This window comes from Anarrhichthys ocellatus, unplaced genomic scaffold (genome assembly GCF_004355925.1).
Source record: "Anarrhichthys ocellatus isolate YVR2014 unplaced genomic scaffold, GSC_Weel_1.0 scaffold18, whole genome shotgun sequence".
In the NCBI taxonomy this organism is placed as follows: Eukaryota; Metazoa; Chordata; class Actinopteri; order Perciformes; family Anarhichadidae; genus Anarrhichthys; species Anarrhichthys ocellatus.
In genome coordinates, this window is record NW_022280048.1 from 2046129 (window position 1) to 2061587 (window position 15459).

The 15459-nt window shown below is 39.8% G+C and overlaps 2 protein-coding genes across 5 annotated transcripts in view; one reads left to right on the forward strand and one right to left on the reverse strand.

Moving 5' to 3' along the window:
* The first annotated feature begins 1738 nt into the window (after positions 1-1738).
* On the forward strand, positions 1739-2704 carry LOC116389121 (olfactory receptor 52D1-like). The gene has a single exon (XM_031857571.1). The coding sequence runs from the start codon at positions 1739-1741 to the stop codon at positions 2702-2704; it is 966 nt and encodes a 321-aa protein (XP_031713431.1).
* A 3880-nt stretch (positions 2705-6584) lies between these two features.
* Positions 6585-15459, reverse strand: part of LOC116388881 (connector enhancer of kinase suppressor of ras 2-like) — a 28448-nt gene continuing 19573 nt past the window's right edge. For 3 of the 4 annotated variants that reach the window (XM_031857170.1, XM_031857167.1, XM_031857166.1), the window contains 10 exons: positions 15204-15394; positions 15041-15089; positions 14741-14919; positions 14571-14644; positions 12927-12998; positions 12668-12735; positions 11552-11652; positions 10981-11473; positions 7973-8172; positions 6586-7888 (listed from right to left, as the gene is read on the reverse strand). In XM_031857170.1, coding sequence (XP_031713030.1) covers positions 7841-7888; positions 7973-8172; positions 10981-11473; positions 11552-11652; positions 12668-12735; positions 12927-12998; positions 14571-14644; positions 14741-14919; positions 15041-15089; positions 15204-15394 — 1475 coding nt within the window. In that variant the 3' untranslated portion in view covers positions 6586-7840. Of the gene's footprint in view, positions 7889-7972; positions 8173-10980; positions 11474-11551; positions 11653-12667; positions 12736-12926; positions 12999-14570; positions 14645-14740; positions 14920-15040; positions 15090-15203; positions 15395-15459 lie in introns of all 4 variants that reach the window. The other variant, XM_031857168.1, reaches the window with a different exon arrangement.

A 15459-nucleotide genomic window follows, 5' to 3' on the forward strand; every position in this document is an offset into this window, starting at 1 on the left:
TTGCCAACCCGCTCTTCCTCCTGAGCCACAGCCACCAGTAAATGTAAATGAAATCAATTTGTCACCACAAAATTTCAGGTGTAAGTATGATCGGGATTTGAAAAGATACACAGAAATAAATGTCTGAACAAATTATCGGTGCGATTTGCATTAGCTCCAAGGTCACGATCCCTCGGATAGTTTCATCAGTGTTGCATCAGTGTTCTCCCAAGGGAAGTCATTAGTGTTTTTCCTCTCATCCCTCGTCTCTATTCTCAAGGTGCTGTCCAAAGAGGTCTCACCTGACATGTGGCAAAACAATGTTGTCTAATTGCTTTGGACAAATAACCTCTAATGAGTGTGTTTATGCACTTATGGCTGACATCATCGCTGCTGAAAAAATACATTCTTAAGGCATTTGTGGTATTTGAATTAGCGGTAGATTATATATTGATTTATCTGATTGGTAGAGGTCACACAGAAAAGTTTCGAATTTTAGGGAAATGTTAACATTTGGAACACAGTAAAACAAAAGTACTACAACAAAATATGACATTTGAACACACGGTGCTGATATTCAGGACTGCAAAGGGCTGTTGCACATAAATAAACATCACTTTGACGCCACACTTTTCTTTTCTGCTACAGAGTCAGGCATGAATGTCTAGCAGTCATTTTTGTAACTTAAACACATTGTGAAATGCTTTGTAGTGCAAAGTCTCACAACTGCCTGACTCAGTCCTCTAGTTTTGGGAGGCCTTGTCTTGCCTGAATGGACGGAAAGGCCAGATATTAGTTCTGGTGAAGCTCTTCCTTAACGGCATCAGTGGAGGAATTCAGGTTTATCGCCATCAGTGCTGCATTTGTTGGGATGGCAGCTGTACTCTTTAACTGAACTATTTTTTGTCCCGGTTAACCTCCGATGCAACTTGAAGCTTTCTGACTTCCCACTCACAGGTGATTGGGAAAATACCTGCATTGATTGTGTCTAGTGTGTGCTTTCACATGTTTTGCAGAAAGCACAGCCTTCTCACTTGGAGTATGACTGCAGCGGCAGCCATCTTTGAGGCCGTGCTGTGCCCTAATGTTTGCCTCTAGTTTTTCTTTTCTTTTCGGACCCCTTTTGGTCTGTGGACAATTTTGGGTACTGCTACTTTAGCAGAACTTGATGCCACTCTCTGATTGTCTGGTAAAGGTTGAGTTGTGAGTTTTTTTCTTGGATTAAACATGGAAATAGGTATTTCGCCTCTGGGTAGCATCAGAAAAGTGTTATAGGCCACAAGTAATGGCCGATTTACACACATACACAAACACAGGCGAGGTGGACTGCTGTACAACGGGCACTTTGGTAACTGTGGTAACAAATGAATAACACGCCACTGGTCTACTGTGAGCAATGTTTAAAGGCAGCCCAAACTTTAAGCTGCACACGCTGCGTAGAGATGACGGTCATGCAGGTAACTCAAGAGAGAGAGAGAAGACTAACTGTTTGTTTCTGAACCAGTTACTAATTACTAAGCAAGTACTTATTGCAGTTTCTAATTACATTGGTTAACAAATGTTTGCTTGCCTGGTGATTTTAGGCTCAAATTCTTCATAAAAACTGTCAAGTTTGGTTTAAATTAGGTGATGTTTGCTGCCAACCACTCATTAATACCATTTTCAAAATACTTTTTCTGTCCACAAAATGCGTGTCATAATCTTCTGGCAAGTGAAATTGTGTTAAATTTCAACACGTCTGTCTTTTCAAAATTGAAACATGGACAATACAACAGTTCTAACATTCACAATGACTGCATACACTGTCATGGAAAACTACAAACATGGGCTGTTCACTATGTTCCTCCTGCTCTACTCTATTACTATCATTTTGAATTCACTGCTCATTACTGTCATACACCAAAACAAAGCGTTGCATCAACCTATGAATGTGTTCACATGTATGTTATCCATCAATGAAATATATGGCAGTACTTCGTTGTTACCTGCAATTATGGTTGTGCTCATGTCCGAGACGCATGAAGTAATTGTGAAGTGGTGTATGGCTCAAGTCTATTTCCTACACACATACGCAGCTGCTGAGTTTTTAATTTTAGCTGTTATGGGTTATGACAGATATGCTGCCATCTGTTTCCCACTACATTACCACAGCATCATGTCTAATTCCAAGGTAGCCAAGCTTGTTGCATTAGCAGGTCTATACCCACTCATTGTGTTTGCATGTTTTTACTCACTAACCTTGCAGCTGAGCTTTTGTGGAAAAGTCATGCAAAAATTATACTGTGTGAACATGGAGCTAGTCAAAAATTCATGTTCAAATGATAGCCAATTGTACATAAGTACGGTGGGACTTGTAATTCTCCCGTTGTTTATTGTGCCTCAGGTAGTGATGATTGCTTTCTCTTATGTGAAAATTTCACGAGTGTGTATGAATTTATCAAGAGAGTCCCAGAGAAATGCTCTTAAAACATGTATCCCACATTTGTTGTCTTTGCTAATCTACACCATCGGTTTATTATTTGAAATGATCCAAACTAGATTTGACATGATTCGTGTTTCTTTTGAGACACGAATCTTCATGTCCCTGTACTTTGTCATCATTCCATCTATTGCCAACCCGGTGCTGTATGGACTCGGTACTCAAATAGTAAGAGTTCATATACTGAATCTGTTTGTTAGATACAAGATCCTGCCAACAAACTTAGCAAAGGCGGTTGTAGCTTAAATACATACACATATTAGTGCTTCAGACGCTATACTGAGGGCAAAACTCTTTCATATTAAAATGTGTAACAACATTTCTTAGTAATGGTTTTCATGAAGTGGTTACTCTCCCAAGGCCATCTGTGTTCCCTTAACCTTTTTTGTTGCCTTGGAGTCTTTACCTTTACTTTTATGATGCTAAAGATAAACTGAATTAAACATCTTGTGACTCAAAGCCGTGGTTCAGATTTGGAAGTGATGAAAAGCCATATTTGTAAACACTTGAATATATGATATACTATTGTGTTAACTGATATTTATGGTAGTAAACACTTCTGTGTCAGAAATAAATGAAATATGTGTACAGTATATCATTTTTCATTGGACAGGATTGCATTTACTTTGTCGCATTTATAATACATGATTGTGCACACACATTATCGACCCTCCCCTTACTTTGTCTTCTAGTAAGTTTAACATTATATTGTCAAAAGCTTTTTTTAGACCTTTAATAAGAAGAGGCAGACAGTTTTAAATTAAGGTGAAGACTGGCAGACCTAACACAAACAGTTGGAATCCCTTGTCGTCCCTGAGTCATTTCTCATAACATTTTCTTATCATTTGTTGCACTGCATTCATGTGTTAATTAAAATTGTGCACTGTACCAGTTTGTTTTGTAATTAATGTCAACAGAAACAAATCTGAATATCATAAGAATATATGTGTGTTTGAAGAGGAAAGACATAATGAAAACTATATTTTCTTTGAGCATCCAGTTGTTCAACAATGAAAGGGTTATTGCTTTAAAACTGCAAAAACAGTTTCAGCACAAGGCATGTCTTTTATTTATGCTGTATTCATACTTCAGTAAAATTAGACCTTTACCTGTCCTATAGTTAAAGCCTAATTTGTTAAGTCTGACAACGCCTGCCATAAAGCATTATGGACCAGGAAGTTTAACACAGGCTCATGCACTGTTGGCATCAGGTACTGCCAAGTTTTCAAGGTTGTTGCATGTTTGTCACTGAACAAGTCTAAATAGTCTGCAGTAACCTTTGCAGCAGCTCCAGCTGTCTCAGAAAACATATCACACCAACAAACTGAAGGGGAAGCTAACATACATTTCCTGACCATTTAACATTGTTCATATTATAAAATAATGAATGAAGCAACAATAAACTGCACAAATCCCAAACGTAATTCAGAGCCAAGTGGAGTGGCAATTGAAATTCAGACAGGGAGGGAAGAGAGGAAAAAGAGAAAACACACATTGTCAAATTATTTTCGAAGCCTAGTATTCACTCGTCACTCAGATTCAATAAATCGATTTCAAATATGACATGTGGATAATACCTACAACCAACAATTTACAGCACTGGGACTGGATTCAAGTAGACAGTAGCTGCTGTCAAAATATTGTAAAACACCCAAATTATATGATTGCACTCAAAAATACGGACAAAGTATTCAATATTTGTTCAACATTATGGTTACTTTTGTATTTGTGTTAGACCGGAGCTTGAAAGTAGTGACAGTGAGTGAGAAAATGAATTGAAAATTGACTATACATGAGGATTTCCGCCTGTTTGGATGACCTTCTGTGCAGGATTATAGAAAAAAACTGAAGGCTTATTGGCCTGTGATCAGAATCTCTGATCAGGGTTTTACCTCTCTGCGCCCAGAGTGTCCTGCAGTACACAATGTCAGAGGGCTGAAGGGCATCATTCCAGGGCCTACATTTGAAGTGACATAACAAGCTGATTGTGTTAATGGGGTAAACTTGACACGTCAAAGAATACGCCCAACATGTCAAACTAAAGATCTGATTGGTTGAAGACTATGACAATCAACAATATCGTCCCCATTCACTTAAACTGCAAAGGCTCTCTAGCGGGCATCTGGCCTCTCCTTACATAGAGACATAGGGGCTGAATCTGATTGGATAAAAGCTCTTTTTAAAACAAGCTGTGCTGGAAGCAGTGCTGCAGGCTGGAAGCAGAGCAACAGAGGAAGACAGGAGCTGTGCAATGAGAAAATAAGCTAATGGGGAAAAAAATTATAAAACATGTAGTGTATTTGTGAAAAATGATTAAATTATAAAATAGCTATAACTTTGTGATTCTGTTTAGGCCAGCAGAGAAGGCTTTGCTGGCCCTGACGGCCCACCACTGGTGAACAGATAGATAACGCATAGCTTTTGTTTCACACATCATTGTAATTTTGGCACTTTAGTTTCTATTTGTAGCGCTCACAACTTCTGCACAGTAACACTTTAGTTGAGGTTTTTCTAATTTCAATTTATTTGAGTTACCAGTACTGATGGTGCTGCTGGAGGGACATCTGGCCGGAGCAAACAACATGCCCTCTAAAGCAGAGCTCTTAAATACAGGAAGTGGCCAATCGGAATGTACCAAGTACCTGCAACATCATGGGGGAAATATTTCTTTAGATTATATCAGTCTTTTGCTTTTGTTTTGTTTAATAACAAAAATATTGGCTCCGTTACACATCCCAAACTTTTTATTTTTACTTGTAGTACAAACTGCAGCTGCCCTTACAAAGTACTTACTGTTGCATGCAGTATGCACTCAATTGGGACACACTACTTTATCACAACATTGCACCTTGAACTTTGACCCTGTTTCTCACATCCACAGAGGATTATAGGTCAGAATAGTCATAAAAGTGTGCTGTCTTGCAACCAGATGCAATAGTCTGTCTCTCCATGTTGCTCCATCACATTAGATCAGAAACAATACGTATGTAGTGCAGTGTTTTTTTCGGGTTTTATATATATACAATTTATATATATATATATATATATATATATATATACATGTATATATAACCCAACATGCATGTGCATTTACTTGTCCACATGAGTAATGTAATAGGTTGATTTCAATAAAATTATAATCTTTCGCCACACAAACACGAAAAACAAATATGTATGTGCCCAATACTGTGTGCCGATGAATACAATAACAATATAATATAATATTACTGAATATTATTTGTGGGTTTTACAGGAAAAGTGTGAAGAATCTTACTTTAAAAGCCGACTGAGGATGAATATGTGGAACACCTTGCTGTACACCTTGATGTACCATTATGTACGGTATCACAAGACAAGATGACAATATCAATATGGTATAGTGTCATCTATAGAGAAATGAGAATGTGGCTGTGAAATTAGCTAATTCCCTGTGCCCCATGTGTTGTATTCTATGTTGTCTATTTATGGGAGAATGTGCAGAGAATGTAAAGATTCAACAGAAAAAAATAGAGCTCTTTACGTAGAAAAATAAAGACACTCTAGGACACCTTACAATAATCAGGATGCTCATATGTATGCAACTGTTTTATGTGATTTCTCATCATGCTTTGTGCAAACTATTGGTTGTCAACAAAGGCATGTGTAAAAACATAAAAACATAAAAGTTACTGTAGCTTACAGCTCTTCCTCTCACACTGAATCTTCCCACACACATAATCCTGGTAACCAGAACCACTGTCTATCATCCAGAACTTAAGTTAACCTTTCTAACATCTAAATGCACTAATTCAAAGGCAATGTTGTGCTGCATGTGCTGTTTCCGCCTTGAAGACGTGTGTAAATGTCTTAGAGGCAGAGGCCATCATACAGGCCATGACAAGGTAAACATGTCTTCTCTTTGTGTTAGTTATATGTGTATGCCTCGCATGATTCAGTTATTATTATTGTCTCTGGAGTGAACCTTATATTACAGCACTGCAGCAAATTATCCACTGTTTTTAAGTCACCTTTCAGCATCTTAAACCAGTTGAAGTGGAACAATTTATTCCCGTTTCACTCCAACAGGTTTACTTTTTGTAAATATGAGATTCCATAATGGATATTTGTGTACATACTTACACTGTTTCCTGTGTTGATCCTCTTCTGTGTAATTCTTTGTGAATCATCATATCCTACAGAATAGGAGAGCTTGGGGCTTCATATACACTGATTGCATGTGTATTATATTGCACACTATTAATATCCTTTGTCTAAAAATAGTAAATGTGATTATGAGACAAAACATTTAACAACGGGTCTTACTTCAGTGTGCCCTTGCCATACTTTATTCAATAAAAAAGTAACATAGCTACAATATGTCACACTTGTGCAATGTCAGTCAATTTCCAATGGCATGGTAATGTGTTTTAGTTATACAAAGCATGCTTGTACATTAAACACTTAATAAATACAGTTACTCCTCTTAACACTTAAAAAAAATCATCTTCTTGCAATTTTAAGGGGCAAATTGTAAAATAAGTGTCAAAAACACAACGCGGTGAAGGAAAGGGTCGACACCAGTACTCTCCAGACCGAACGCACTTTGAAATACAAAACTGTTTTACAAACAATTAGGTAGACGGCATGCATACAAAAATAGACAACTATTCTGATCATTCCTTTGTAATTTACAATACTAGTTCATTATTGCCAAGCATTTATTTGTGCTCCTGTTTTGAGGAATAGCTTGCTTTCTACATCTTCTCTCATCTCTCTTGGAAAAGTACAATGTACATTCACAATCACTGAGGCACAGCACTTGATTTACAATTTGTATAAGTACCCCAAAACATTGTGTAGTCACTGTTGTTGCAGTAATGTAATATTAAATATGCATATATGCTTAACACCCTGTACACTCATAGAACAAACACACCCTTAAATCATACACACATGCATAACAAAATGTTGTGTACATCCAAAATAGCTTTGCTTTTAATTCCTCCGTCAGACGTTACAGAGCGGCTGTACACAACTCCAGCATAAAGTTCAAAACGAATCAACAGAAGCGAGGGGAGGCGGCCATGCATGTGAGCTATGGATTACAAAGCTCTCCGACACGTCTTTGACACGGACACAAAGTGCTTATTTGCCAGTCGTAAACCCTGTTATTTTATCATTGTAAGAGCCCTCATCTTTAAAATTGGAGCGGGACAACAAGTCTTTATGCTCCTGCACGGTGAGCAAGGTTGAAGGAGCTGTAAAAGGAAAGGAGATGCAGAGCCGAGCGGGTAAAGGGAGGTTTTTTGGTGCCTTTTAGCTCCAGCTAAGGGATGCCAGCAGTGTGAGGCACAGGCAGAGGCGATTGGTTTGAGGTTTAATTAGCACACTGATCCTCACAGTTTACCCTAAAAAACCCAAAGACCGGTTTGTGTCTTGAAGAGGGACATTCTGTAATAAAGAGAAGGTATCAATTAGAAATTAGCCAATAAATCACACATGTATGGAGAGACACAAATGCTAAAAAAATGTTACCTTAAGGGAGCTGTTGAGGATCCGGAGACGATGAAGCTTGTCATTGAGCAACGGGTCATTTACTCGGCGGACAAATGAGCGCTTGTACTCCAGGCGGTTGACTGATCTGTGGTCAGCCGATGTGGACAGACTGCTCTGCTCCAGAGCCCTGTACAAGTCTCCCAGAGAGTCAGACTGCATCCTGCAGTCCCGTCCATGGCCTGGTAAGAAGGACAAGCAATCATCACAAAGATTTTACTTTGAACTGAAGTCAAGGATGAGATTTCAATTTTGTTTTATTTTTTTACAGCAAATTATAAGTTAACAACCTGCATACAGAGACTTTTTCTGAATTATCTCCTCTTTTTAAAACCAAACAAACACACTTCAGTGGTATAACCTTTAACAAAATAATCTCAGCAGTGAATGTGGCACCGCTCCACTATGTGAAGATGAGCCAAATTCATTCAAACTCACTCATTCACAAATCTCTTGGTCTCTCCCTCTCTTTGGCTTCTACTCTATCAGCTGATTACAGGCGTTCACTCTGAAGTTAACCACCCAGATTCTGCCACAATCTCCCTAAGCCAATCACATCGTTGCTCATTGCTCACATCGTTCAAATTTATGTCAAAGTATGAAGCGATGCGACTGTCCTCCACCCCATTCACCTCGAGTCGCCATCGTATCCTGGGCCGATCCTGCTCCTTATCTCATCATCAGATCTTCAGCAACTCCCTTCACCACCACAAACACCAGTGTCTAGACTCCAGGTAGGAATATTCCTGATCTAACCACAGCATCACTACCCTCTTTAATACACTACATCACGATGGAGTCTAATCACCAAAGACTGCGCTGCAACTACTGGTAATTTGGTTGAATCTGCCAATTATTTTCTTGATGAAAGGAAAGTTGTGTAAATTACCGTCACAATTACCAAGAACCAAAGGGACAACTTCAATTTGAATATTTTGTCCGACCACCGGTCAAATACATCCAGTCTAGTGTATTTTGTTTTCTGTAATTCAGGTTATCCTTCAGTTTACTCCGTGAAAATAAGTGATCTCAACATACTGAGACATCAAATCAATCAGAATTTAAGCAGAATCAAAATAAACAAAACAGTTTTAAACATTATATTAAAGGTCCTTCTAAAATGAACAACTTTTTGCAAGCAGTATAGGAAAGTAATCTGTGTCCTCTCCTGTTTAATCAGATAATATATATATATATATATATATATATATATATATATATATATATATGGTCGTCTTTACAGACTCACAGGAAGTACTTTTCAGCTCTTCCTTATAAGATTTTTAGGGAGAAGTGCACAGCTTGTACATCATTCTAATAAACTACAAGGGCCCCTCTTGTCTCCCGTTTACATACACTGCCCTCTGCTGGCATGATACTAACACTACACTAGTGCCAGGTAGTCATCACTCTATTTTGTGTTTGGGAAGCAGGGTGATACGTTCTGAAGCTCTGGGGCTGTGCTTTGAAATGTATCATGCTTTATTTGCCGCCTGTTTTGTTTTTCTTTCTTGTCTTTACAGGCAGTGATGGAGAGAGCAAACGATAGAGCGATAGATAAATGAGGACAAGAAGAAAGGACCCTTAGGCGCGTTGCTTTATCCTGTTCAGAATTCAACATTAACATGGGCTGAAAGGATTCCTCCTCGCTTCACCATTCAAACATTGCCGAGAGGCACAATGACATCTCGATCGAGCAAGAAAGAGAGAGAGAGAGAGAGAGAGAGAGAGAAAGAGTGAGTGTGTGAGAGAGGAGTGAACTGCCAAGATAAATCACTATCAAATAAGATGCTAAAATTCATCTCACTTAGACAACCTGCCCTGGAGGTCTTTGAGGGAAGGCAAATGGGCTGGCTTCAAAATCAATCCAATAAAGCGATAATAGCGAGTATTCAACCTCTGACATTTGCTGACTCTGACTGCCTGTAAGCAGCTTCAATAAAATAACTGACGACAGATAAGAACGCTTGCTCAACACTGCAGAAGAAAAGACTGATCTGCATGTAACAGTGTGACAGTGTAGGAGAGGTCCCCACATTTCAGGGTGATCTCAGTTATATTGTTAAGTGTGCGACACCTTGATCTCCTCTAATGGCCTACTGCAGTGGTTCCCACCCTTATCTGTGAGATGTATCCCCACAGCCCTGTCAGATTAGCTCTAGTACCCCTTCATTGACACCCAACATCTTGTTCCAAATGTACTGATTTTATCTCATTTTAAACAGGCTGTTGCCTAACACTGTTGTTGATATAAAAAAATATATTGCCACTTATTTTTCCATGCAAGACATAGTGATCCGGAAATTGTCCTAGTTTTGAATTTTCAGTCAAGTTTGTATTCGCTTCAGTACCACTTGGGGTGGCAGAAGCCGGACATTTCAACAGTTTATCTATTACTTCTTTCGACTTCTCTGCTCACTTGCAGCTTACTAGTTTTTTTTCACGCAGTCTCAATCGCAGCTCGTGGTGTTAAGCTACTAGTAAGTGGCTCAGCTTGGTGGGAAGCATGTCCTGTGCAGTTGGTTCATAATAAATGTCAGCCAATATGGAATCCTATTTGTGTGGCAGTTTCCTCTTGAACACAAATATGTGAATAAAGGTTTTTTGACAAATCATAATTTCAAATTTTTCTAATTAGCTGAGCTACTTTACATTCTTTCCAGGTATTCTGTGGCAACTGCAGGAGTAAACCTTGAGTTACACATACGCACAAACAAATGTAGGGTTGCGACTAATCATTATTTTTCTATTATTTGTCTGTTGGTTATTTTTGGCAATTAATCAATGTATCCTGTTGGTTAAAAATTTCCATCACAGTTTCCCATAATGTTTTTTGGGAATTGATTATCAAAATGTTTCAATGGATCAGCTACCTGTTTCAGTTCTACTTGGATGTAATATATTATATTCTTAAACCTTGTTATAATCTTAAAGGTCTATGCTTGAGGTTCATGTGAAAAGATGTAAAACAGAGATGCCGTGTGTCTGACCACTGCCTCTGGCCCGGTCCAGCTGGTAGTGATGGGGCTCTCTCTGATCCGATGCAGCTGTGGTGGCGGCCAAGATAGCATGGAGCCCGCTGTCCCTGGGTAGCGTGAAGCTGCGGGGTTTCCCTCCTGCATCTGAATCGATGCTGGACCTGTGGGGCAGAGGCAGGGCTCTGTACTGTTCTTGCAGCAGGCTGCGCTGTGTGGGCAGGGTGGACTGCCTGCGGTACTCCATCGCCAGTTGGTCTCTGTCCTCAGATAGCAGGGTCTCCTCCACCGGAAACGTCTGGAGGTAGTGCATCCTTGCGTTGTTTTCCATCTGTTCCTGCCATGAGTTTCGGTGGCTGCTCGTCTTCTGGCCGGAGGAGACGCCGTTGTTGCTGCTGCTGCTGCTACCGTCCTGAGGCTTAGAGTGAAAGTCATCATGAGAGGAGCGGGACTGGAAAGTGTCGGAGGAGGAGAGGTGGCCACGTTTCGGTTCCAGGTAGGGACTCACCTAAACAAAAACAGACGGTTAGCAAGAAAAAAAAGAGAGGTTTGCCACATCTACTAAACTACGGGCTGCTAGACTCACTGAGGATGCTCTGGGGTAGGTGTCATAAGGTGGTGGCGGACTGTCCTGTTTGGGCATCGAAGGCATCTCCATGTCCTCATGATCACTCTCACTCCAGTAATCTGTCATGAACAAAGATTGTGTCATGTTTTTTTTGTTTTTTTTAAATCTCTATTGCAGAATCAAAATCAAGCTCTTTAAATGCAGAGCAATGCAAATACACTTTTGTCAAAACAAAGCAGTTACACTCACACCTGTATCAGAATCTTCACACCCGGACTTCAGTAGCTGGTAGTTTAGAGAGACTGAGGTTCGCCATGGCTTATGAGACTTTGTATCTCGTAGTCGAAAGTTTCTCGTAGTTTGTCGTCGATACAAATAATACATGCGTACAATTTATGATAGCTTTATAAACTGTTGCGTAAATTCATGTCCCATGAATCAGTGTTCTGACAGGTGTAGCTGCAGTGTAGGTGTTCAGGTCTAACTGTTGAGGCTGAATATGGAGACGGATGACTCAAGAGCACTTCCTGTTCAGTCCTCTGGAGGTGTTGAGAGTCTAATTTAGCAACTTGTCTGGGAAGGAAGAAGCCCCCCTCTTCATAAAACCAACGACAAACCTGATCTCACCCGCCCCCACCTTGGCAAAGTTTCTACGTAGGCTCCTCTGAATAGCACAAAGGTTGGTTACATCATTTCCGGTCCATTCGCGTGACAAACCAAATAACAGCAGAATATGAAAATAACAAGAACGCCTTCAGCCCCTAAAATTAGCATTTATATTCAGCACAAAACAGAGAAACTTGAATCGGATACCAAAGTGAAGTGAAGCTGGAAAGAGGTGTTAAAAAACCTCTGGCAATAATGTAAAAATAAAACGTATTTATTGAATTCTCATATTTGCAGCATGTATAAGATGGGGCTGAAGGATCAGATACATTGTGATAGAAAATGACTGCTGTGAACCTGTGATATGGAATTAAAACCTCGCCAAGAGGAGACTAGGCAAAATTATTATTCATGCGTACGTCATTACTTATTAAATGTGATTCCTCAATCTCAGTGTTTATAATAAGTGTTTACCAGCAACATGTAACAGCCGGAGATTCACAGTGAACAGCCTGTGACTAATCTCACCTTGGTCCTGGCGAATTTTCTCCTGCTCCGAGTAGCCTGCCACTGCCATACTGAGACGACTCAGCCACCTGTGGGGGAAAATAACGGTTGTATGCGTCTCCCTGTTTGACCAATCACCCTCATAAAACTGCTCTGTTCAAGGAGCGTGGGCAGTCCTGTAGGGGGATTCAATTTCCCGGCCAAGCAGGGGTATAAATGTGGTTGCAGATGTGGGATCGGGGGAGTTTACAGCACGACTATCACAGCCTCATTAACTCACCGCGACATGTCGTCTACATTTTCCGCTGCAAAGTAGAACGTCTTTATCTTCGGATGGCAAGCCTTGAAAGCACTGAAAGGGAACCAAGGGTATTTTTAATCATATGTCAGCACAAGAACGGGGACGTATAGCGCAAATTAACATATCAATACAAAAGACCGCCGAGGTAAACAGGCACCCAGTCTCTCACACACACACACACACACACACACACACACATATACACATTCAGACTGACACAAAAACAGCAAGACTTTGCATCATTAGATAAACTGCTCTGCTTATTTTTGTGAGCTGTTAGTAAGTCTGAGGCAGTTTAAATTAGCGTGCATGCAAAACAATCCAGGACTGAGTTTCATGATTAAGATATATATACAAAGCCATGTTCATGAAACACAATGCCTTTATGATGATTTTTATAACCTCTGAATTTGATTTTAACCCATTAGTGAACAACAAATGCATTAAATGTGCTAACAGTTATTTGCCACAAAGTATATTGTATAAAGAAGCACATTCATTAACTGAACTGTCTATGTGAGATTTTGCAAAAAGATATTTTGGGTTTCTTTAAAAGCAAGATCCTTAAACCAGATCAGATTTAGCTACTGATGATCTAAATATTTCATTTCAAATCTTAAAGCTTAAAGGTTCTCATGGAGTTTTTTTTAAATTTGTATTTATTATCTCTAATAGTGCTATGGAGCTGTTTTGCTATGAGTGGGTGTCTGTTTAGTTGGTCTTGTGCACACTGCATTGAAAATACTTTAAAAATCAGATTTGTAAATGTTTGATGTGGAAAGAAATGTCTTCATCCCATTTGTTAGAGCTCAAGGATACACGCAATGTGTTTTTGTGAGTAACACTGAACGAAAGCTAAACTTGTTTTTGTTAAGAAGTTGAATCAGTGGGGCACATTTATATCTCTAGCCTTCCTTTCTCATGTAGCAAAGGAATTTAGGTCAAGTTACCTTTCTTTGCTTTAGCTGGAGAACATAAAAACAAATCTGTGTCTCACTCTTTCATCGACGTTATAACTTCTCCACATTACTAAACCTACTCCATCAACATTCAATCTCAACAAATGATCAGCCATCCCTGTAGATACTAACCTCAGGTCCAAAAAGCATGAATCAGTTAAATTATCACTGATAAAATGTGATCTACACACTTTTAGGTGTCTAATTTGTTACAGATATATTTCATAATATTATTGTACTACGTACTGGTAATTTCAGTCTTCTGCATGCACTATTATATTACATATTTCTATTCATGATCTCAGATTTAAATTAATATCCAATACAAAAATTATAATAAAGCCATAAATGTGTTAACATTAAAATGTTACTGGTGCAATGTGCACAATTTGTGTTTGTGAGTCAGACGTCCTCTGAAATTGTCCGTTTTGCATGGTCAATTCGCTAAATTATTCAATATATATGCCAATGTTTTTCCTGCCAAAAAACAATTTGCACAAGGTTACCTCTGCACAGACAATACATTTGTAGCATTGTATCTTAATATGCAACATGAAGTCTCTGCTGTCAGCTTTGTGAGTGGTATTCAACAAATTTGTATCTAGTTTTATCCAATTTTGAGGCTAAATGGAAAAGCAATGCTTGATCTCTGGTCAGTACTCACTACTTCCGTCTGCATTCAGTGGCGCGATCAATCTTGAACTCCGGGAGGCTGACAAAGCCCTCCGCCTTCTCATCCTGTGAGGAGCAAACACAGAGTTAATTCACAGTGCCACATCACAGATAAGGGCTGAATGCTGTGAATTTCTCTTTTGTGAAATTCATCATATTCACCTCCTCGTTCATGTACCAGTACAGGCATGCGTCTTTCAGGATAAACCAGTACTTCTTCCACTTCTGTGAGAAATAGGTTTTAGCGTCTTTCTTTTTCCACAGCCAGCCCTCACAGTCGCCCTGACCCAAGTCTCTGCAGGAAATCCGCCGCTTACTGATTGAAGACATAGGACTTCCAGCTGCAGGCGCCAGCAGGGGAGCAGAACAGACGAGGGGGTCAGAAAACACTCCCAGAGAAGCATGTTTGGGTTTGAGTGCATGTGAGCACTCAAGTAAAACACTTTAAATAAATGCTCATACCTTTACTCTTCTTCTTTGACCTCGACATCAGAGAGGATCGCTCAAACACCTGCAAAGTAAACAGGAATGATGACATGCTGATCCCACGGTTGCTAAAAGCTCCCGCTTCCACACTAGCTTACAACAACAACAATATGAATTTTCACAGACATAAGGGACTGACATGGTAGAGGGATGCAGAGTCAGAGCTGGATGTGGACAGGGAGACTTCCATCTGGAGGGCGGGGACGAGCGTGTAATGGGTGGGGCTGGCTCCGCGCTCAGTCTTCCTCCTGTTCTGACTCAGGCTGCGTCCCAGCAGGAAGTCCTCCCCCGGGGTTTTATCTTCACTCGCAAAACGCAGCAGGGAATTCTCTGCAAGGACACAACAGAGGCAAACTCAGTGCTACACACAATGTATGCCATTTTACTTACACTAA